At 40.3% G+C, this 23,832-nt stretch overlaps 1 protein-coding gene across 3 annotated transcripts in view; it reads right to left on the minus strand.

Annotated features, from left to right (window-relative positions):
* Positions 1-22,835, minus strand: part of Magi3 (membrane associated guanylate kinase, WW and PDZ domain containing 3) — a 201,113-nt gene extending 178,278 nt beyond the window's left edge. For 2 of the 3 annotated variants that reach the window (XM_051165926.1, XM_051165928.1), the window contains exon 1: positions 22,437-22,834. In XM_051165926.1, the coding sequence (XP_051021883.1) occupies positions 22,437-22,758 (322 nt within the window). In that variant the 5' untranslated portion in view covers positions 22,759-22,834. Of the gene's footprint in view, positions 1-22,436 lie in introns of all 3 variants that reach the window. The other variant, XM_051165927.1, reaches the window with a different exon arrangement.
* Between the last annotated feature and the right edge of the window lie 997 nt (positions 22,836-23,832).

Genomic DNA, 23,832 nt, shown 5'->3' on the forward strand with positions numbered 1-23,832 from the left:
CTATACATTATCTAAATTAACAGAATGATGTAGCTTTTAAAAATGGGTGAATTTTACTGTAAATGATACCTTAATAAGTCTGCATTTAAAAGAAAAAAAAGGATCACAGTAACACTAATTACTCGGGCCAATGACAACTAGTCCAAAGGTATTCAATAATACTACACTAAAAGCAAGTCTTGCCAATACCACTGTTTCTATCCATTTGTAGTATTCCATTTATATGCACTCCCCTAGAAAAATGTAATTTCTTAATAAACATGTAGTTTTACAATTTTTACTTGAATGGAACTCTAATATTTCTTGCTGATTTTATGGAAAAAATGCTGTCAGAAGCCCCACAAATGGCCCTGGCTATTGTCATTACTCTTGGTTGCTCAACAAAATTAGATGTTAAGAACCTGCTGCTGAAGACAAAGACCTTTGGTTGTAAGACAAAGAAAAATCAAGTTGAACTGGCCTGAAAACTTCCTCCCTGATGACTAACTTTTATGGTGCCAAAAAGGTGCTGTGCAGGCTGCTGGGAGAGACAAGACATCAAATGGTAACCTGTAACCAACTCTGCCTCCTACAGAAATAATCTTACCAGGCCAGATGAGCCCACTGGTGTAACAGTAGCACAAAGGCTATAGATGGATTTGACCTCTGCTCCATAGGAAGGAATTTATGGCTAATCCTATAAACCTGACCAAAAGCCCATGGCTCAGGAGGTTACAGGCCCTAGGAGGAAGACTAGTACTGTTGTTTTGTTAAATGACACATCAAGCTGCCTTCTAAGCATTTATGTTTATACCCATAGACTAATGCTGCCTTCAACCTTGGCCAGGGAAGCTTCTCTTTGCAGTGGTTAGCTGTTAATGCAGAAACTCACAACTAGCCTAAGTGCTGAGACTAAGTGCTTAGCCCTAGATGGGGCAGTTATACCAACAAACCCTCAGCCCCAGAGACTCAAGGAACAACAAAGAAGAGGGGCAGATGAATGCAAGAGCAGGAAGATGGGAAAAGTGTTGTGAAAGGCTGTTTACTGAACATGGCATACTCAAATTGACTACAACATGGTTATCTGTACAAGATCAAGTCCAGAAGGTCGGATGACATTCCAACAGCAGCACTAACTGAACTGAGTGGATTTGAACAAAGAGGATATGAAACCATGGGGGCTTTACTCAGGGAAGTAGGAGGGAAAAGCTGGGGGAAGTCACTGAGTGAATGGGAAGAGAGTTAGGGTTGTATATAATCAAGATGTATAATTTACATACATGAAATTGTCAAAGAAAAAAATAAAAGTCTATTAAGGGGCCAGAAATATATGTATGGCTCAGTAGTGAAAAGCACTGGCTGCTCTCGCAGAAAAACCAGATTGGAGTCCCAGCACCCACATGGCAGCTCACAACCATCCTTAATTCCAGTTTCAGAAGATTTGATACTTTCTTCCAGCCTCCACAGACACCAAACACACAAGTAATGCACATACATACATACATACATACATACATACATACATACATATATACATACATGTAAGCAAAACACCCATACACATAGAATAAAACTTTAATCTGTTTGGTTTGGTTTGGTTTGATTTCAAGACAAGGTTTCCCTATGTAGACCTGGCTGTCCTAAAACTCACTCTATAGACCAGGCTGGCTCCGATCTTAGCCACATGCCCCTGCCTCACAAGTGCTAGGATTAAAGGTGTGTGCCATCATGCCTAGCTCAACTTTTTTTTTTTTTTAATATACTCTATTTTTAAAAGTAAAGAAAGATGTCTTAATGATCAGGTTCAGTGCCTAACCTGAAGTCTGAAATCTATATCCTAATTTTAAACGAGTATTTAAAATCTAAATCATTTTCCTCCTTAAACTAACCCTCCTTTCCGATATCCCTTTTTCTGTCACCCTCTATATTTCAAGGCTGATTTACTATTGATATTTTCAATCTTTTCTTCTCTCACAAGCTACCTTGTTTTACTGACCCTGTTAAATGACTCTTCTTTAAAGGTTTTTATGATAATTGTTAACCCTTGTATAAACTATTCCACACATCAGTGCCAGGCTAGTTATAGCTCCTTGGTTGATTATTAACAACCTTATATGGTCTCTCTCTGCATAGCCCTGACTGTCCTAGTCAGGCTGGATTTTCCTGGAACTCAGTATGTAGACCAGGTTAGACTCACAGAGATCTGCATGCCTCCACCTCTACAGTGCTGGGATTAAAGGTCTACACCACCACACCCAGCCACACTACTACTTTCAATTAAAGTCAGCTTTAATATTGAACTACTGTCAGTAAGTCATGTATTGGTGTTTTACACTACCAAATGTTTTTAAATACTTTGTTAATTTATTGGTAGCTTACTCAAAGTTTGATAATGGGTTTTAGCTTTTAATTGTTGACACAAACTCAAGTCTGATTCAGCTTTTTTTTTTTCAAATGTAAATAGTAATAGTTTTAGTTGTGTAAGTAGAAGTGTTTCTGCATTTACACCAGATTCACCCAGCTGCACTTCATGAAGGAGGATGGAAGCTTTGAGAAGAGTTAAGCTGGAGACCCAAACTGGAGATGCTTACACTCAGAAAGAAAAGCCCCTATGCTAGAATGTTCACAGCTCTTATCCATGGCTAACTAACTATTCAAGGGGTAGAAGACAAAGCACAGCTGGTCTGAAATAGGCACTTGCACTCTCACTGAGCTAACATCTGGAATGTAATGATCGATCACAAGTCAGTATGGCAATTCAGTTTCCTATATAGTTAACAATTTATTTTTAAAGTTTTTTAATTAGCAAATAATCCAAAGTAACAGATGACTTAGAGAACCAAAAGAAGATAGGTATATATACGGAGAAAGGCAATGTTAAAGCAAGGAAGCAGAACTGCTTAGAAGTTTCAGGGCTAGGAACTATGGGCACTGCCCTTCCCCTTTCTAGGCAGAGCTAGTTTAGTAGTGTAGTTTAAAGCATGGTTCCTACAATGACATTTGAAGTCCCATAATTTTTAGTTGCTGAGAAGGTTTACAGGAAAATATCCACAAGCAGGTTTAATAGTAGTAATTTCTCACATCAGTTTAGTATAAACTATGTTAATCGGATCATTTTACTAATACCTACCTATTATAATGATAGTAAATTCCTATTGTTAACAATTGTCTATCAAAGACAGGGAAACTAGACATTCTGAAGTGTACAGAGAATAATATTAACAAGAAAAATTATGAGATAAAAAGGAAAAAATTAGAGGTACTAAATGCTAATTTCACTTTACATGCATACTGAAGTCTACCCTAAGATCCAGCTCTCCTTAGTGCAAATAAATGACAGAACCATTTATCTCTGACATTGTACTTGTTTCTGACCACACTTCATCTAATTCTGACCAAACCACAAGCCCTCAGGAGTTAACTGTAAAGACTCAAAGAATATTTCATATGGAAGGATCAGGGATATCAAAAAAATCACATATGATAATTTCATATTTTATATAACAACGTATATATTCAGTTTATGGGCAGCTTCATCTATACATCCTATCTTACTCCTTATTGGACTTTGTTTTCAAAGTACAAATACTATGCTTTAATTAACCTAAAGTCATTTGTTTTATATTTATATTCAAGTTATATATTTTTAAAAATATGTTTAAATATCAGCTCCTATGGCTCAGGGGATCACTCAGTCAGTAAAGCCTTATTTAAAAAACAAAAACACCAAAGAGCTGAGTTCAAGCCCCAAAACCTACATTAAAAAGCCAGTGTGGTAGCATGCATTTGTAATCCTTGTGTTAGGGAGGCAGAAACAGGAAGATTCGTACAGCTTGACGACTAGCCAGTCTAACCTAATTGGTAAGCTACTGGCCAACGACAGATCCTGTCTCAAGAAGGTAGTCAGCATTGAGGATAACACCTACGGTTGTCTTTCCATCTGTAGCTCAGTTAGTAGAGTACTTGCATAGCTTACATGAGACCCTGGATTCAAGGCTCAGCATCATGTGAACAGGGCACGCTGGTTACACACCTGTAATCCCAACATTCAGGAGGCAGGAGTAGGAAGCTCAGAGCTATACAGCTATATTCTACATATGGATATATAATCCAAGCCAAGGCCAGAAGAAGTCAGTCAGATCCTACTTCAGACATTTCTCAAATACGTTCAAGACCATCTAATTTAATTCTCTCCTCTTACCTTTCTGATTCTTATTAACAAGGAAGTAAAATCTAATCATTTTTCTTTTTCGCACAAAATCTGGGAGAGAGACTTGAAGAAAACAAAACAAAGCAAAGCAAACAGACAAAACCACAGATCCCATTTTTAACTCATCTATACTCTCTAATCTTCCACCACTGTGCAAAAGAAGAGAATTGTCTTTTCATTTAAAACATATTTACTGACTGAGATAAGTTTACTGAGTTTTATTCAATATTGGTTATACACCAATTCTATCATCAAAATCTACTGGGTAGAGTCTAAACTGCTAGACTATATACAATTAATCAGGATTAACAACATAGTACAATATTATTTGCACATCCTGAGATTGAAAAGTATAGAAATGAAAGTTTTAATAGATTAATCTAGACTATTCTCTGCAGGGAGTGTATTAGGGCCTGGATTTTGAAGCACCCATACTAGGTACTAAGGAGAAAGGGCATTTGGTAAGATAAGAGCTGAGAGTTGTCAAACGGATATTAAATGTTACAACACCCCAAGGAAAAACATGATGCTCTATTAGATTAATTTCCTTAAAATTAAAATTCTTACAAATTAATATGTGTATATTGTATAAGAAAACATAAAAAAAAAACCAACTGAAGGAAATTAGTTTGGTTTTGAGCAGCAAACATGCTTCATTATTTTTGTGCCAAGTTCAGGAAGCATTTATTTCCAGGTTTAATATTGACAACCAATAATCTAGTTAGTATAAACTGCATCAGGAAGAAATTAAAATAACGCATTTCCACACCTTAAAAAGTAAGATTTTCATGGAAAGAAAATGCAAAGTCTATTTGCCCTTCACACTCCTGGAGATGAGCCAATTCTGAAGTCTATGCTATATGAAACATATTAATTTTTAAACACCATGGCTAAAGTTTTCTCAAGACTAAACAAGTTTTTAGGGGGGTGTTGGGGGTTTACCATTTTGATGTTTATAGCATTTATTATATTTTTAAACAAAGATACAACAAAAGATCAAGAGGAGTTTTAAATTTTGAAAAGGAAGTAAAGGCTGAACGCACTAAAGTACTGGATTTAAACTGTTCCCTTTTATCTCTCTGGACCCTGTGTGGGCTTGGTGCACAGGAGGCACATAGAATATGTGCTAGTGCAAAACAGAGCTGATGCTTAGAAGGACCCCGAGCCACCGGGGCAAACAACCAAGACTGCTCTAAACACTGCCTTACTAAAGTGCTTTCCTACAAGTCCTAAGTACCGGGCTAACTGTAATCCAACCAGCTTCAGCAGGTGTTAGTACAACTTTTGCCCTTTTGTCTTTGAAACTTGAACCCAAGAGATTTTAGCAATTACACACTTGGTAAGAAAATGTGTTCTGTTTCTAAAATTCACGTTTATTCTTTGCTGTTGGTGTTGTATTTTGGTTTTGGTTTTGGTTTTGGTTTTTTAAACATTTCCTATAATCTATCCTAGCCTTAAACTTCTTATACAACCAAGGCTAGCCCTGAACTCCTAATTCTCCTGCCTCAAACTCCTAACTACTAAGTTGCAGGCATGTGCCACAATACCCAATTTTCATTTTCATTCTTAATTTTAAAATATAATCAAATTAGAGTTCTAGACTAATGATAACCTACATGCTTATCCTACATCTACCAATAACTACTAGCTATAAGAACTTGAGCACATTTTCTTCCAAACCTTAGATTTTGCATCTGTAAGTGGGGTGAGATGGGAAAACTTAAAAGCTTTCCTCAGGGAGAGAACTGATGATGCCATTTGCCTTAAAAAGCACAAAAAATTAAATATACTAATAGGCAAATAACATAATACAGTTTTAAAAGAGTAAAATGCTGGATGTCGATCTCTCTCTCTCTCTCTCTCTCTCTCTCTCTCTCTCTCTCTCTCTCTCTCTCTCTCTCTCTCTCTCTCTCTCTCTCTCTCTCCCCCCCCCCCCCCCCCCTCTCATACACACACACACACACAGAGAGAGACAGAGACAGAGACAGAGACAGAGACAGAGACAGAGACAGAGACAGAGAGACTTAACTTTGGTCATCCTACCAATCTCCAGTCCTTCCTACTCCATGAAATGGTAATACCTTCCACTTGGTTGCTCAGAATAAAAACCTAATCATCATCCTGAACTTAAAAGCTCTCTTCACCTTACCTGCAGTCACGGAGTCCTATCATTTCCTTTTTCAAATTCATATTTCAAATCTATCCATCAGTTCATTTCACTGCCACTACTCTTAATAAAAATCCAATCCATCATTAGTTTTCTTCTACTAAAAGGTCTCTTTTCTTTCCCTCTTGCCCTACTTTGAAATCTCAGGGGCTTTTTGAAATATATTCTGACACCCATTCTCCAACCCTGTATTTTCAGTAACTTTAAAAATAAACAAAATCCAGTCTGAAGTTTTGGCTCTATGCTATGAGAGAGCATTTACCTACCCAGCATTAAAGACAGATAGGAGGATGGTGAACAGGAAGACAGGAGGGGCATAAGAGAGAAAGAATATGAGGAAAGAGAAAGGAAAGAGGAAAGGAGAAAGAAAACGGAAATAAAGCTCCAAATCCCTTACTGTGGTTTATTACAGCCCTCCACAGACACCTGTCTCTTTCATCAGTCTCCTCTAAGCTTTCTCCTCACTCTGTAGGTGCCTGCCAGACTCTCTTTCTGTTCCTTTAACATATAAGAGCCTTATACCTCTTAAGAGTTTATATTTATAATTCCTCTGCCTAGAAACACTACATGGCAGAATTCAACTCATGGTTCATATGTACCCTTCTCAAGAAAGCCCTCCTAGACCATCTAATAGAAACAAATGCTACATGAACAAGTACTAATAAAGTTTTTATATATGCTATATCATTTTAATACTGGATTAATAAGTAGATTTAACAATTTTCATTCAGTAAGAAATCATCCTCAGGGATTCATTTCTAAGACTCATTTCCAATCACTTCTCTTTTTTTTAAGGTGACTTTTTAGAAGGATTTATGAAATAGTCTAATCTCACCAACTAAAACAACGGTACCAAATAAAAGTAAAATACTACCTTGAAACTCAGCTTCTAGAATATTTTCAAATCCAAAAATAAAATATAAATGTGTATGTATTTTTATGTATGCATATCTAAGCCAGGACCAACATAACAAAGAAGTGCCACCTGAGGTTTCCCCCTGACCCCAGAGACTGACAATTCACAATGTTAAGAACATGCCCATAGACTGGTGGGATCCACACAGAGTCAGTTATCTCTCTGGAAAGCAGAGAAGCATGGGAGAAACAATCTGAGTGAAGAGAAAACAAAGCTGGAGAGATGAGCAGAAAGAACAAGCAGCTGATCAAAGACAGCAGGGCGCTTCAGGCTGTGAGCTGCAGAGTCAGATCGAAGGCCTGCGCTGTAAGAGTTCCTAACGGCACAGGCTGGAAACACGACAGTGCTCGACAGCAGGGCCCTCTCCAGCTCTCCAGGCTATGAAGCTTAGGGCATGTGTACAGGGGGAAAAGAAAACAAACAAACAAACAATACTCCACGATGCTTATGACCAACAATAAAATCACAAAACTTAAAAAGTGTGACCAGTATCTCTTAAGAATTTTATCTAATTCTAGTTTAAAATGCATGAGGTCTATCACCATACCACCCTGAAGGCACCTAGTCTGATGTGATCTCCAACATACAATCTACTAGGACTAGGGCTGTGGGACACATAGTAATACTTAAAAGCCACAAATGTCTCTCTGGAAATTAGTTACAGGAATAGACTTCTCCCTTACTTTTTCAGCTTCTTTACCTTTATCTTTATCCCAGAAAATCTGAGCCCAAATTTATATCATGAGAGGGCACATAGCCATAAATACCAAATTTCTAAATTGTTTCATAAAAGTAACACAAAAACTCACAATTCCATACAATGCCAAGAAGAGACAGCCAAATACAGATGAATCTTTAGAACTCTAGGGTGATTCTAGAATGATTCTGACATTGAGAGAAGGAGTAGGGGGCAGGTCCTTCTCCTCAGCATTCTGCTATGAACAACAATCAGCTCCACACGCAAACACCCAGTCCCGGGCATCAAAAAGTCACAGCAAAGACTGTAGGCTACATTCCACTTCAAGTAGTGAAGATGACAATAGTAGCGGCTGTGCAATCTCCTTGATCATAGCTACAGTGGTATTTTCTTGCCACAGTTTCACAGGCAACCCCCCCCCCCCATTAGGCATGTACCTGATTGGCAGAAGTGACAGCTCTCATGGTGGGTTGCGAGGTATCTTGGAAGTCACTCTCAGAAGCCCAGCTTAAATTTCAGCCCTCTGCCTTTCAATGATTCTCTACATGACTAATTTCCCATATTTTATCTCTTTCTGTTCCCTGCACTGGTCCCTGGCAGGCACTACAACGGAGTATGTGACCTGTTAACTGCAGGAAGATTTTCCTTCACATACAAACAGCCAAGCAAGCTCCCATCATCCCATCAATGATACCTGATGATACCTGATGCCCTGTTTGCTCAAAAGCAAAAAGTATGAGTGTGGGCAAACAGGCAAAAAACAGCATTAAGAGTCTACCTAATACATAGCAACAACTAGAAGGAATTTGACTAAAAGCATTGTAAACAATCTCTTTGATAAGAGAAATATTTTCTCAATGCTAAAACAACTTTAAAAATTGGATACTCAACTATTACATCAGCTAAAAATTTTATAATTGTTTAAATCTTAACCATAAACTACAGCAGTATGTCAGGCTAAAAATGCCCAGAAAACTTGTGTGATATAATAATTTAAATTATTTCATGTGCTCCAACTTCTGGGTAACCACTGTGTATAATCACACTCATGAATGCAGACAGTCTCAACAAACTGGTTCAGCACATAACAGTTAATTCTAAAAGAATACAAACTCCTTAAGTAATCTCAAGTTTTCATCAAAATATTTTGTGAATTCTTTACCAAAGACCAAAAGAGTGAAAGAAATGAGATGATCTGGTTTCTAGTCCATACTCTGTCACTGCTAAGATTCAACTTCTTTATCTTTGGAGTCAGGGTACTGACTGGATTGATGCAGTTCTTTCCAGTTCATGACGACCTTTAAGCCCAAACAAAATACTTAACAGCACAAAGAACAAGAGGTAGCAACACTGCAGGCTGCTTTGAACTGCCTCTTCAAAGGATCCATATTAGTGTGGAGTTCTTGAAGCCTGCAGAAGAGAGGCCAGCTTGAATACAATGAGTTATTCTTCTATCTAAATTGGATAAATTTTATTAAGCAAAATATACTTTGAAAAGAATCTGCATACTTATAAAAGACCACTAATTTCAAAATATATTCAATCCTACATTCATTATAACATTTCTAAGCTATCGGTCTCAGATAAGAGTGCTAACACCTACCTAATTAGCAAATTTTACAACAAGACAAGAAATATGGGAAGGCACTAATTCTAGTATTAAGTATACAGTTGTCCCAAGTAAGTTCATTCTAAAAAATATCTAGGTTTTCAATATAACTGCTTAAACCATTAACTTATAGATGTAGCAATAATTTAGACTAATTTCTATTTGATTAATAATCTTCAGTTTAGATGAACAAATTAAACTGTACTACAAACTTTGTTTAGAAGCAGATTCAAACAATGAACCTTTTATTTTAGTATCTACCCAATGTTTTACTATATTTAACGCCCACACAATTCAAAACTGTAGGGGAAGGCAGCTTTTTTCAGACATAACAAACTAATAATATTCTACCCAGTAAGGGAAAAATGGAGACCTAATGATGCTCCTGTTCACATTCCTCACAGTGAGAACCTGATATGTTAATCCTCTGACCCGCACTTTCCTTGGATATAAAGGGAGGTGCAGTTCCTAATTTGTCTACAGGAAGATGTGAATGCCAGCACTTATGTCCATATAAACAATATCAGATAGGTCAGCTAGTACGCCATGACAAGTTCTCAAGGCAGAAGAGTCGCGTTAGATTTGCTCCGCAGTGGTCGGAACATGGGGCTGCCACCCAAAGGAAGTGGAATGTCATTTTTACTTATCAGTACTACATCGTAAAATAGCTCTGGTTAGCTCTAACTCTATTCAAAAGAAATTAAATTTTCATTAGTATGTATCCCATCCTAAGTCAAATATTTAAATTGATGAATAGAACTGCTAAGCTAAAATAATAAAATAATGACAAAATATTCTGACCAAAATTACTGAAATGAGATAAGACACAGTTCTGTGAACAGAGATAAGAATGGATTGTTGAAACAAATCCTATAGCTAAATTCATCAAAACATGGAATTAACATTGAAGAACTCTAGTCATTCCAGGCTTCTGAAGTAGAAGCAGTAACTTTCCAAATATGGACAAAAGACATACCTAGAAGGTATAAACTCATCTAAAAAATAAGTCCCTGTTTTGATTCTTATCAGCAAATCATACCCAATCCAACTATGTTTCATGTTTTATTGGGATTTTTTTGTGGGGGGAGAACTGGTGGGGTGTTTGGGAAATTTTGTTTTTGAGACAAGGTCTCACAAATCCCAGGTTGGGCTCAGATTTGCTACATAGCAAAGGCTGACATTAAATTCTTGATCTTCCTGCCTACATATCAAACAAGTACTAGGATTGCAAATATGTGCAACCACACCCAGCTTAGGATGTTCATTTGTACATACAATCCCTGTATATGTAATAAATCTATGAATATTTAATATCTACTAAATATCTAAATATCAGATGACACTGGGAAAAACCCTTCTGTGAATAAAGATAATATTTAAAGTATTATTTTTAGCCAGGGATGGTGGCTATAATTACTCAGGAGATATAACTGCAAACAAAAAGATCGATACCTGTCTCAAAAATAGAATCAACTTATATTATAAAAGATGGAAACATTAATACTGCAATTAGAATATAAAAACAGCATAAAATTTAAAAACAGTGTACAATGAGCTCCCATCCCACTTTGGTTCTGAAGCCCTTCACTTTTTCTTGAAGTATCTCCACTGTCCAACAGAGGCAGAAGAAAAAATATATTTAACAAAGAAAATCAGGTTTTATTCTGCAAAGTCTACCAAATTGCTTTTTGGTTATTAAACAGGCACCACATTATAAACTATTTTGAGTAAGTTCACCTATGTGTAACTTTTTTTAAAAGTATTTTTTATGTATACAGTGTCCTGCCTGCATGTATGCCTGCACACCAGAAGAGGGCACCAAATCTCATTATAGATGGTTATGAGCGACCATGTGGTTGTTGGGAATTGAATTCAGGACCTCTGAAAAAACAGCCAATGCTCTTAGCCACTGAGCCATCTCTCCAGCCCCTACGTATAACTTCTATGAGATCATAATTAAAAGGCACAATTGGGCAACATATGGTGCTGGTCCAACTGGATGTCTACGTGTAGAAAAATGCAAGTAGACTCATATTTGTCACCATGTACAAAACTCAAGTTCAAGTGGATTAAAGACCTCAACATAAAACCAGAGACACTAAATCAGTTGGAAGAAAAAGTGGGGAAGAGCCTGGAGCACAGGAGACAACTTCCTGAACAGAACACCAAAAGCCCAGGCCTTAAGGTCAACCATTAATAAATGGGACCTCATGAGGCTGAGAAGCTTCTGTAAGGCAGGAGACACTGTCAAAAGAACAAAGCGACAGCTTACAGACTGGGAAAAGATCTTCACCAAGCCTACATCTGACAAAGGGCTAATATCCAAAATATATAAAGAACTCAAGAAATTAAACACCATCAAACCAAATAACCCAATTGAGAAATGGGGCTGAGAACTAGAGAATTCTCAACAGAGGAGTATCAAATGGCTGAGAAACACTTAAAGAAATGCTCAATGTCTTTAGTCATCAGAGAAATGCGAATCAAAACGACTCTGAGATTCCATCTTACAACCATCAGAATGGCTAAGATCAAAAATTCAAGCAACACCACATGCCGCTGAGGATGTGGAGAAAGAGGAACACTCCTTCATTGCTGGTGAGAATGCAAACTAGTACAACCACTTTGGAAATCTATCTGGTGCTATCTCAGAAAAATGGGAATAAGGCTTCCTCAAGACCCACCTATTCCACTCCTTGGAATATACCCAGAAGATGCTCCACTACACAACAAGGACATATGCTCAATCATGTTCATAGCAGCCTTATTCATAGTAGCCAGAACATGGAAACAGCCTAAGTGTCCCTCAGTAGAAGAATGGATAAAGAAACTGTGGTACATATACACTACGGAATACTACTCAGCTATTAAAAGCAAGGAATTCCCGAAATTTGTGGACAAATGGATTGAACTAGAAATGATCATAATAAGTGTGTTAACCCATGAGCAGAAAGACTCACATGGTATATACTCACTTATACCTGGACACTAGCCCAAGGGGCATGTCCTATGAAATCTTCACCTACCAAGAAAGTGGGACAGAGGGGAGGACATCCTATTGGGACTCTAGGTGAGAGAAGCATGGAGAATGGGGAAATAGAAGGATCCAGAGGGTCCTAGAAACCTACAAGAAGAATATTATGACGGGCAGTTCTGGGCCCAGGGGTCCTGCTCAAACTATGGCACCAGCCAAGGACAATACGTGCAGTAAACTTCAAACCCCTACCCAGATCTGCCCAATGGACAGGACATTCTCCACAGTTGAGTGGAGAGTGGGGACTGACTTTCACACGAACTCTGGTGCCCCATATATGACCACATCCTCTTGATGGGGGGGCCTGGTGGCACTCAGAGGAAGGACAGCAGGCTACCAAGAAGAGACTTCATACCCTATGAGCATATGCAGGGGGAGGAGGTCCCCTAAGTCACAGTCATAGGGGAGGGGAGTAGGGGGAAAGCAGGAAGAAGGGAGGAAAGGGAGGATACAAGGGATGGGATAACAATTGAGATGTAATATGAATGAATTAATTTTAAAAAGTGAAAAAAAAAGGTAGAAAAAATATACAGGCAAAACACTTAAACATATAATTTTTTAAATTATTGCATATATTTGTGCCTGCATGCCTATATACTCCAGAGGATGGAGAGGGCTTGTATGTACATGCAACTGCATGCCACAGCATGTATGTAGCCATCAAAGGACAACCTAAGAAGGAGCTGGTTCTTTCTATCATTCAGGTCTCAGGATCAAACTTGGTGGGATCAGGCTTGGTGGGAAGCACTTTCACCGGCTGAGCCATTTCATCAACCAAACATCTAAATTTTTATAAAAAAGCAATTTTCAGATTTAAAAACATCTAATGTAATAATATTTGAGCAAAATATTTGATAAAATCAGTCTCAGCTTTGTTCTACAGCCTGTATCTGGGTTTTGTTGTTATTTAAATTACTTTTATATCAGCTATATCCAGCTCTTGGCTTCAACGTAGGAGTGTTTTAAAAGAGGCCATGCTCCATGTTGTCCGCTTAGCATCCCTTCCTTTGAGGAACGCCCTCCTCTCCCTCTCTCCCATCTTGGAGTTCTGCTTTGGTATAGTGTGCTACCTATACCTAGCTACAAAAGCAGACATGTGATCCCAACTAGTCCAGTCACTATACACCACTGCTCTCTCTTCAAAGCCCCTGCATGATTTGCTATTGGACACCATAAAAAAAGATGAGATGCTTTAATGACCCCTATTTCTAGAAGATTCAGAGCTACCTTTCTTGTATGTCTGGCTACAGAATTCTTAAAATTGACATGTGAACTAGGTTTTGTTTTGCTGTTGTTTTTGTTGTTTACGTTTCCTGCTGAGATCTAAGCTACTTATCACAAGTTTCCTGTGTATAAGTAGTTTGGCTAATTAGATCCAAAGAGCTACATTCTTTTGTTTTGTTTTGGCTTTTTTGAGACAGGGTTTTCTCTGTGTAGTCTTGGCTGTCCTGGACTCACTTTTAGACCAGGCTGGCCTCGAACTCACAGAGACCCACCGGGCCTCTGTCTCCCAAGTGCTGGGATTAAAGGCGTGCGCCACCATGCCCGGCAAGAACAACATTCTCTAGGGCTACTCTATTCAAACACAGTTCTAACAGTTATAAAACAAAGCTATTCTATTTAAGTTCAGAAGATAAGCTATTTGCTAATAAAAAAAACTTATTTCCCCCTTTTAATGTATTTTCAATTCATAAAACTACTTTATTAAATATTACCATGTACAGTAAAATCCAATTTTTGAATAGTCATTGGCATAGCCACTTACAAACTCTCTGAAAGGAAAGTGTTTAAACTCGCTGCAAAAAAACATAGCAATAACAAAGAGTTAGATAAGATACCAGAATTTTTAAGTAAATTCGTTACTATCTGTATTGCAAATCCAAGACAATAAGAAGGTATTTTTAGTTAGGGTTTCTACTGTTATGTAAAACCTTAACCAATTGGGGGTGGGGTGGTATTTCAGCCTATATTTCCACAGCATCGCTGAGGGAAGTCAGAGCAGGAACTCAGACAGGACAAGACCCTGGAACAGGTGATGGGGGAGGACTGCATCCCAGCTTGCTTCTCCAGGCATGTTCAGTTTGCTTTCCTATACTGCCAGCACCACCAGCCCAGGGATGGCACTCATGAGCTGGGCCTTCCTACATCAATCTTCAATCAAGAAAATGCACCGCAGGCTTTTCCAGAGACCAATTTGGTGAGACATTTTCTTGAGGTTACCTTTTCCCAAATGACTCCAGCTTTTGTCAAGTAGACATAAAACTACTTAGCACAGAAGAAATATTCTGTCTTTCTGAACAGAATAGACCCTAAAAATTCATTTCAAGCATAATTTCTAATTCTTTCCCATTTCATGATTAGAAGGAGGAGGAGGAGGAGGAGGAGGAGGAAAGAATGAAAACAGGGATGAAGGGCTGTTTACAGGAGCATGGGCACTGTATCAAGTGGTCCCACCTCTGAAGAATGTCTGTGACTTACTTAGCAGCCATTAGTTTGTATATATGCCCAGGAAGGAGTAGGGCCTCCAGAGGGTTCCTCTGTCCACCATGGGATGTAGTCAAACCCAATCTTGTGCAGATTATCAAAGATGCTAGCTACTATGAATTCAAGAGCACAATGCCATGCAATGCCCAGAAGTCAGCATTCTATACCAAGCCCCCGCTTCCTCTGGCTCTTACATTCTCTTTGCCTCTTTTTGCATATGTTCCCTGGGCCGTGGAGGGGATGGGTGTGTGTGTGTGTGTGTGTGTGTGTGTGTGTGTGTGTGTGTGTGTGTGTGTGTGTGTGTGTGTGTCCGTCCCATATATGGCTGAGCACTCAATCATAACATGTTCTCATCACTTTGACTAGTTATGCAGCTCTGCAGTCACCACTGTGTCTAGGAAAAAGAAGTTTCTCTGAACAAAGGTGACAGTAGCACAAATCTATGTAACCCTTTACATGTCTAAATCTCTAAACAACATCTAATAGATACTAATAAACAAAGTAACTAAATCTACTAACCCAGTCTGCCCTTTCCCAGGATGTAGGCTGTGTTGGAATGGCTGAACTGAGGAAGGCTTGCTCCTCAGAACCGCTGTGCTAGTCAGCTGCTGCATAAAATCGCTGGGACAGTAGAGAAACAGCTATATTAATAACACCAGCCTTGTCGCTAAAGGTCTACACCATTGGCTAAGTCAAACAAGGGTTAAGATGGAACTCTTGCTTTCAGTTCCCTTTTTACCATACTAACAAATTCTGTTTTCCCATAAAATTTGTTGGTCTCCCCACAGCAACCCAAATAAGCCTATTATCTACAAACAATCAGTACTAACAGTAATTTTTTCAAGTACATTATAGGCAAAAGAAGAATACTTGCGGTACTATATTATGTGTTGAATGAGACTAATCTAAAGACAGAAATATCATTAAACACCTCAGCGGTGTTATTATTAGAAGGAAACATATTTTAAGTTAGAATTTAGAGAACATTATCAAGAATAATTCAAAACAAAACTATCTCTATATTTAAACAGTTAACAGAATTTCCTATTTTCCAATTATATAATATAATTTGTGTATTTGTACTAAGTGTTTTTAATGTGCACACATATAAAAACTATGGATATTTTTGAGTGCACTTTCTTACCCTGTGTTTTTTGCCTCATCTACTACTAAAAATGTTACTTTTCAACTAAACCAAAACCTATCAATCTTTCAAACCTAAGATAAATGCAAATTTTTTCAAAATTTCTTCCCCAACAGGCAAGTCTGAAAATAAAGACAAGTGATCAGAACTCTACAAAGACAAAAACAAATGAAACCTTTCTCTTACTTCACACACACACCCAAAGTTTCACTACCTATACCACATGAGAGGAATTTCTTAGTATTTCATTTTGCAAGCAAATCACTTAAGGCGGTGTTCAACTAAAACACAGTAGTGATCCAACATGGGTGGTATGGAAGACTCGTTCTAAAAGTGTACAAAACAGCACTTGGTGAGCAATGTAAGGGCTTTTTAAAAGATACTTTTATTTATCTCATTTCCTCCTTCGTTCTGTAATGACTCAAGAACCAAAAATCCTTGCTAAAATATTCTCATAGTCTTTCCCTCCCTCTCCCTTCCCTCCCTCTCTCTTGAGTCTCCCTCTCACTGAGATAGAGCCTTACTATGTAAACCAGGCTGGCTTTTAATTTTTAATCCTCCCACTTCAGAGTACCAAGAAACTAGACTCAAGGGTACCCCACCCATCTCAAAGTAACTTTTTAGAATAGCACACTACAGAAACAAGTATTAAGTTTAGTTTTCACCAAAATTCATATTAAATCTGTTCTGATGAGTTTTAAATAGTAAGAAAAAATATAAAATGAGTAAATAACCTTTTCCATAAGAATTCTTTATCAGTGAATCACTCTGCTCTCATGACTTTATGTGCTTGTTAAAGATACCATGTCTGACTCATCTGACAAGGCCAGTGCTAGCTGCTATGGGGACATCATTAGGTGTTTGAGGAGGGAGCAGGTTCAGTACGCTGATTTTTCACTTTCTCTTTATAAACTAAAAACAGCTTTTCACAGACAACTTTTAGAATAATATTGATCCTTACAGGGCAGAAGAGCAGTGAGTGGGTGTGCCTTTCTTCCACCACAAGCAGGTCCCCAAAGCACTGGCCTCCACACTGAGCAGCAGCCCATCCCCATCAGCAAGTGGCATGGTCAGAGTATCCACTCCTCACTACCAAATGCAGTATCTGAAGACCTATTTTTCAATATGTCAGTATACATTTCTAAAAAGCTAACTCAAGGTAGCACAGTTGTAGTCTTTAATACCAAATTTCTTACCTATTGTTAAAACACAAAGGACCGCTGGATATGGTGGCGCATGCCTTTAATCCCAGCACTCAGGAGGCAGAGGCAGGCAGATCACTGTGAGTTGGTGGCCAGCCTGGTCTACAAAGTGAGTCTCGGACAGCCAAGGCTACACAGAGAAACCCTGTCACAGAGGGAAAAAGAAAACCACAAACGACCAAAAATTCACTTTAAAATCAGTAGAGTTTGATAGAGAAAGAGTGGTTCAAAACTGCAATCATTGGGTGTGGTAGCACACAACTTTAATCCTAGCACTTGGGAGTTGAGGCAGGAACATTTAGTACAAGTTCAAGGCCAACCAAGGATACACAGCAAGAAAAGGCCCATCAAGGAAAGGAAGAGAATGGAAGAAGGATGAGGAAAGGAAAAGGATGAAGAAGGGAGGGGAGAATTCTCTATTCTCCTATAACACAGTCCCAAAACACAAAACAAAATTTTAAAAAGGACTTGAGGGATTATACCCTAAAGATACCATATGACAGTAAGCAGTACCCATCCAGGGTCTCTGCCTCAGCTCCTGCCTCCAGGTTCCTGTCCTATTTGAGTTCCTGTCCTGACTTCCTTGAGTGATATGGTGATGTGGAAGTGTGAGCTGAATAAAATGTGTTCTTCCCAAGTTGCTTTGGCCATGGTGTTTCAGCAATGATAACCCTAATAATACAGGCAACATTAATCAATAAGGCAGCCAGAAGGATACACTAGAAAAGTAACCAAAGTAAATACATGAGAGACGCTTGGATATAGTGCTCCTACAAAGTGATATAGAGCAGAAAGTTTTTAGGTAGAAATGTTAACAATGTAGTAAGAATCAGCTTGCCAACTCTGTTGTGCGGCATCTGTTCCCTAGTTAATCCTTGGAATCCAGGTTCCACTAAATTAAGGCCTTTAAGATGGAGAAAAAAACTGCTATCAACATGTGGAAAAGCAAGAATGTTGCAAGTGAAGGTTTATCAAAATGTGATACAATCTTCTCCAACAAAAGGGCTGCCTCATCTAATTTCTAGTTTCTGTTGGCTAAAAAGATATTGAATACTTGGTGCTATTCCTAACCTAGGAGTCTAGCAATTAAGTCTCATTTCTTTTGCTCTTCTCTTCTTTGGATACTAAACCACTTAAGCAAAATTCAATGATGTTCCAACTTACCCACTACACTAATAACTAACAAAAAGATCCAAGAGCTGAGAAATAAAGCAGAGTTCTTATTATTTGCATTATCATACACATTATTTTACAGCAGCCAGTAAAGCCTCTTCACTAAAGAGGAATGTATTTCTAGAGGTGAGTTCATTTTAACAAAATTCCTTTAGACACTATAATCCCTGAGTCAGTGGTGAGCATTTTTACCTGCATTTAATTAACATGCTATAAACTCTGATTCAAATTACTCATTAAACACACAGCTAACTGCATTAAACACAATGTTCCCTGTGATTTTCATCCCTAGATACAGTAGTAGAATTAAGGTAGTCCAATACACTGTGTACATAACAAATTAGCACAAATGATTTCAATGTACTTAAACTATAATGCAATATTTATTCTTTAACTAGAATAAAATCTGTATAATTTACAACTGATTAAATACTTAAAGGTGTACTAAGAAGCAAATACTCATGTATTCTAAAACTCTACACATTCACAGTTGAGAGAATTTTAGAACAAAATTAACTAATTGTCATATTAATCCAAATGAAACTTGTTTAAGAATATACTCCAATGTAAATCACAGGCACTTGTCCTAGAAACAGGACTATACCATAAATGGTTTCACCAGTGGTCCAAAGTTCAGAAGTTCAAATTCAAATGACAGCGTTTCTCTTAAATAACAGTAACAAAACAAAAACAAAAGCCACAGATCACAACTAAGAAGCTGGTGACCTCCAAGTTCAGTGGCACACACTTGTAAAATCAGCACTAGGAGGCAGAGGCAGAGGCAGGCGGATCTCTGTGAGTTCAAGGCCAGCCTAGTCTACAAAGTGAGTTCAGGACAGTCAAGGCTACACAGAGAAACCTTGTCTCAAAAAAAAACAAAGAAACTGGTGACCAATTGGACCGAGCAATGAATGGGACTAAAGATTCACCTGTAAATGTTAAGTATTGATTTCTAAGTACTGTATTAATACTAAACCAATAATAAACTCTCTATCTCAGGGTACGATCCAAATTTAAAAGAACTATTTTCAATTACCCATTATAAAGTTCAACAAAGGAAAATAAATACAACTCTAATGTAGAAGTTAAGAAAATCAGAATTAAGACAGAATTTAAATCCCTGCATTACAGCACTGACAGAGCTCCCCTGAGCATCTGCAGGATAAAAAGGGTTAGAGTAAGGAAGTAGAGCTGCTGCAGCCATGTCTACACCCAGCTCATCCATCTGCCACTAACTGTCAGAAGACAATATGAGATCATTCCTCTTTAGCATGGAATCTTACAGAAATGGCTACGTTTACTCTTTCACTGTGTTAGCTTCTAATGACTGCCAAGAATACAGTTTAACAAAGAGTTACCAGTCAAGAGTGCTAAGTCTACTATATAAAGCTTTACATTAAAATGTCCTCTCTTTTGCAAAGTTTAGATAAAATGGGTGTAGGGACAGAACACTTTACACTGTATTTTCATGCTTCTCTAAATGAATTACAACCATACAGAATCCAGAATCCTCTGGACACACACTTGTGCTGTTTTTAACTAAATCCAAAGCTCTATAAACAACCTCTTCAAGTTCTTAATTTCTAGTACTTAAAGTTTGTGTTTAACCTACAAAACCCTTGGTATTTTTTATAAATGCTATTTTAAGAAAAGACATTTAAGAAGGTCATTTGATATACTACCTAACAAATATTTATTGCTTAGAACAGTTTTAAACCTCAGATGACACAGAAATAGTGGTATCCACTACAAATTATCAATGCTGAGCATATTTTATAAAGCAAGTACAACATTCAGAATTCTTATTAAGTTGTAGCCCAGCCATTAACACCCGTTATTCCCTATATTCCGGCTAAATATTTAAAGTAGAACAGTGTCTTTGGTTGCCAAGAAAGCAAAATTTTATTAATACAAAAATACTGACTACTTTCGGGGGCACAGAAGGTTTGACCAGTACAGTTAACTAATGGTACTGCATAGCATCCCAAACACCGTAGTATTTTCTCCAATTTTATGTGAAAGATGAAAGGTGTGTAACATGTAAAGCAGGCTGGTATTTACTAAGGAGCCATCTTACAGTGATTTGGAACATATCAGCTTCCTCAACAACCTATTAACTTTGTAACTGGTTTTTTAAGCAGTTATTCTCTCAGTAATGCCCCAACTCATCAAAACAAAACAGCACAGTGAAGTACATGTTCCCATTATTTGCTGGCTCAAGGAATTTCATCTAAGGCAGTGGCTCCCAACCTTCCTCACGCTGCAAGCCTTTAATACAGTTCCTCATGTTGTGGTGACCCCCAGCCATACTTCATAACTACTTCATAACTTCAATTTTGCTACTATTATGAATTGAGATGTAACTATCTGTTAAGTAGGCTATATGATATGCAATCTCCCAAAGGGGTCACAACCCACAGGTTGAGAACCACTGATCTAAGCGGTACCTAGGCTAGTAAATGTTGTCTGTACAGTATTTTGAATATTTCGAACAGTAACCAGCAGGCCAAATTACAGCCCGGAAAGTCTTCCGTCCACCCTCCACATATGGTTCTAGAAGTTAAAGAGTTAAAAATCGTACAATCCTCAAAAACCTAGAGAAAAGGCTGTATGACAAAGTTTTAGAGATTAGCAGTAAGAAAAACTCACAAAACCACAAATCTTAACAGTCTGATAGAATAGGTTATATGAAAAGAACCTCTGTTTAAAATAAGACTGTGTTCATACCCACAGCACACATATACTGCATCAAACCATCCGCTGCAATTAGCTCAATGACTAAAGAGATATTCCTAAAGTAAGCTGAAGAGGAAGAGAACATATTAAGTCTCCTCTAGAATTTTCTAGCATTTTGTAGTTAAAGGGGAAACCCAAAATCTAGCCCAGGTCATGGTTTGGCAGCCCCATGTTTTCAGATGCACCCTATCTATGTGCAGCAGAAACAATTTGTTTTCTAACAACGATGATTAATCACAATGCTCTTGTCTACGAACCATCTCAGAAGCCAGAGCCACGCTTTACCAATACGGAAAGGACCAACAATGTTCTCACTCACAAATTCGTAAGAAAACTTACTACATACTACCAGACCAGACTGTACGCAGTCTGATCAATGCTTTCCAACCCGCGAGTATGTCATAAGCGGAACGTGCTTTGCAGCACATTTTACGAGCATCAAAGACACCAGGGAAACAAGGGTTCTTTTTTCTATAGATTCGGGAGCTTTACAAAGGTATTTGCTCGGCTGGGCACCTAGGTCTTCCTTCCAAACCCAGACTACACCAACAGTACCACTGCCACATACCACACACTGTACCTCGTCGGCACCCAGACACCTGAGCCACCTAGACCCACAGAGTTGGACTGCCAGCCCCCAGACGTCTGCGGTTGTGCACGACGCACCGGGCCAGCTGAGCCCTCCCGAGAGCTTTCGGTGGTAACCTGGGCACTCCATCCAGCGACAAGTCTCCACAGTAAAGCCCTTTCTCCCCCGTTAGAAAGACGCAGATCCGCTCCAAAGAAAAGATTACCATCCTAAGACCTTTTCCACAAAGGGGAACCGAAAAGGGATGGCCTTCTCTAGGTTAAAAAAAAAACAAATACAAATAGAAACTGTTGTCTGTGGTGGGAGACCGTGATGGATTAAGATAGCCAGCTCCTAGTAGCAATTCCCTGACAGCCTACACAGCTGTGGGTTCAACCTGAACTCAGTTTTACCAGCCGCAAAAATGGGAAACACGGGCGCCGGCGCCGCCCCCGCCCCCTCCCCCTCCCCGGGGACTCCGGACGAGGAGGACCGGGTCCCCAAGCTCACAGCTCACCTGGCTTCACGGTCTTCAGACGGATGGGCTCGCGGAAGTGGCGGATGACAGCCAGGGTGTCCCGGTTGGTGAGCCCACTGACCGGCGTCCCGTTCACCTCCAGCAGCACATCGCCGGGACTGGGCGCCTTGCCCGAGACCACGCAGCAGGTGCCTCCGCCGCCGCCAGGCTCGTCGCGGAGCCGCCCCAGGTAGGGGAACTCGCCGCGCTCGGCTCCGCCGCGGATCTCGGCGCCCAAGTCGCCCGGGGGCCCGGCCCAGGACACCGCACACTCCTGCACCTTGCTGAGCCAGTGCTTCTTCTTCTTCAACGTCTTCGACATCCCGACCTCCGCTGCACCATGGGGAGCCCCCGCGCGGGCGGCAGCGGCGCCGCTCTGGGCCCCGCGCACAGCCCGGCCAGAGGGGCCCCGCCGCCGACCCCCCGCCTCAGCCCGCCGGCCGCGCGCCGCCGCGAGCCGCCCCTCCACGCGGGCCGCTGGGGAGAGCCCGAGGGAGCGCGCGCCCCGCGGGCGGCGCCGGCGGGGTCTCCGGGCGGGGTCAGCGCCGACGGCCGGGGCTCGGCGCCCGCTCGGCGGCGGGAAAGGCTGAGGCAAAGGGGCGGGAGCCGAGGGAGCAGCTGGGACGCGAGGCTCCGTCCGGGACGCGCGCACCGAGCTTCGTCGCCTGCTCCGGCGCGGCCGCTGCGGAGCCGGAGCGCCGAGACCAACGCCTGCCCCGGCTGCCAGGAAACTGGCGCTTTCAAACCCGCCGCAACCTCCTCCCCGCTCGGCCCCTCCCCCGCCCTCGCCGGCCCTGCCCCGCCCCCTCCCGCAACGCAGCGCCCGGCGCGCTGCCGTCACCAGCCCAAGCTCCGAAGGACGCGCCCAGCTCTCGACTCCGCGCCGTGGATTGGGTTGCGGCAGGCTGGGGGCGGGTCCTTGGCGGGCATACTAATCTCTGATTGGTTGATCTGAGGAAAGGAGGCGGGCACTAGGATGACTGAAGTTCAGAGAGGGAGGGGGCAGAAAAAAGAAGTTTAGAGTAGGAGGGAGGGAGAAAGGGGAGGGAAGAGAGAGAGGGCTGGTCTGGGAGCGGGCACAGGTCGCCTAGCGGGGAGAGGCCCTCCGCCCAGGGCCTGGAGCCAAGGGAAACTCGAATGTTGAAAGGGACCCAAGTCCCCAAGGTGGGGCGTGTCGATCTGGGCAAGGGGCGGGGCCTCGGAGCCCGAGCCGGACTGCGAGCCTGGAAGTGCTTTTCTTTGGATCCTAAGAGTCCAGTCCCCAGCTACCCAGAGTGGCGGAGCTCCTAAACCCGCCTGTTACAGCTGACACGCATTCGACGCTTTGGGGTTTGTTAATTTGTTCAACGAATGTTCTTAAACGATCACTGAGGTGAGGGATTCGGAGTCTGGTTGA

The sequence above is a fragment of the Acomys russatus genome, chromosome 23 (assembly GCF_903995435.1).
Source record: "Acomys russatus chromosome 23, mAcoRus1.1, whole genome shotgun sequence".
NCBI lineage: Eukaryota > Metazoa > Chordata > Mammalia > Rodentia > Muridae > Acomys > Acomys russatus.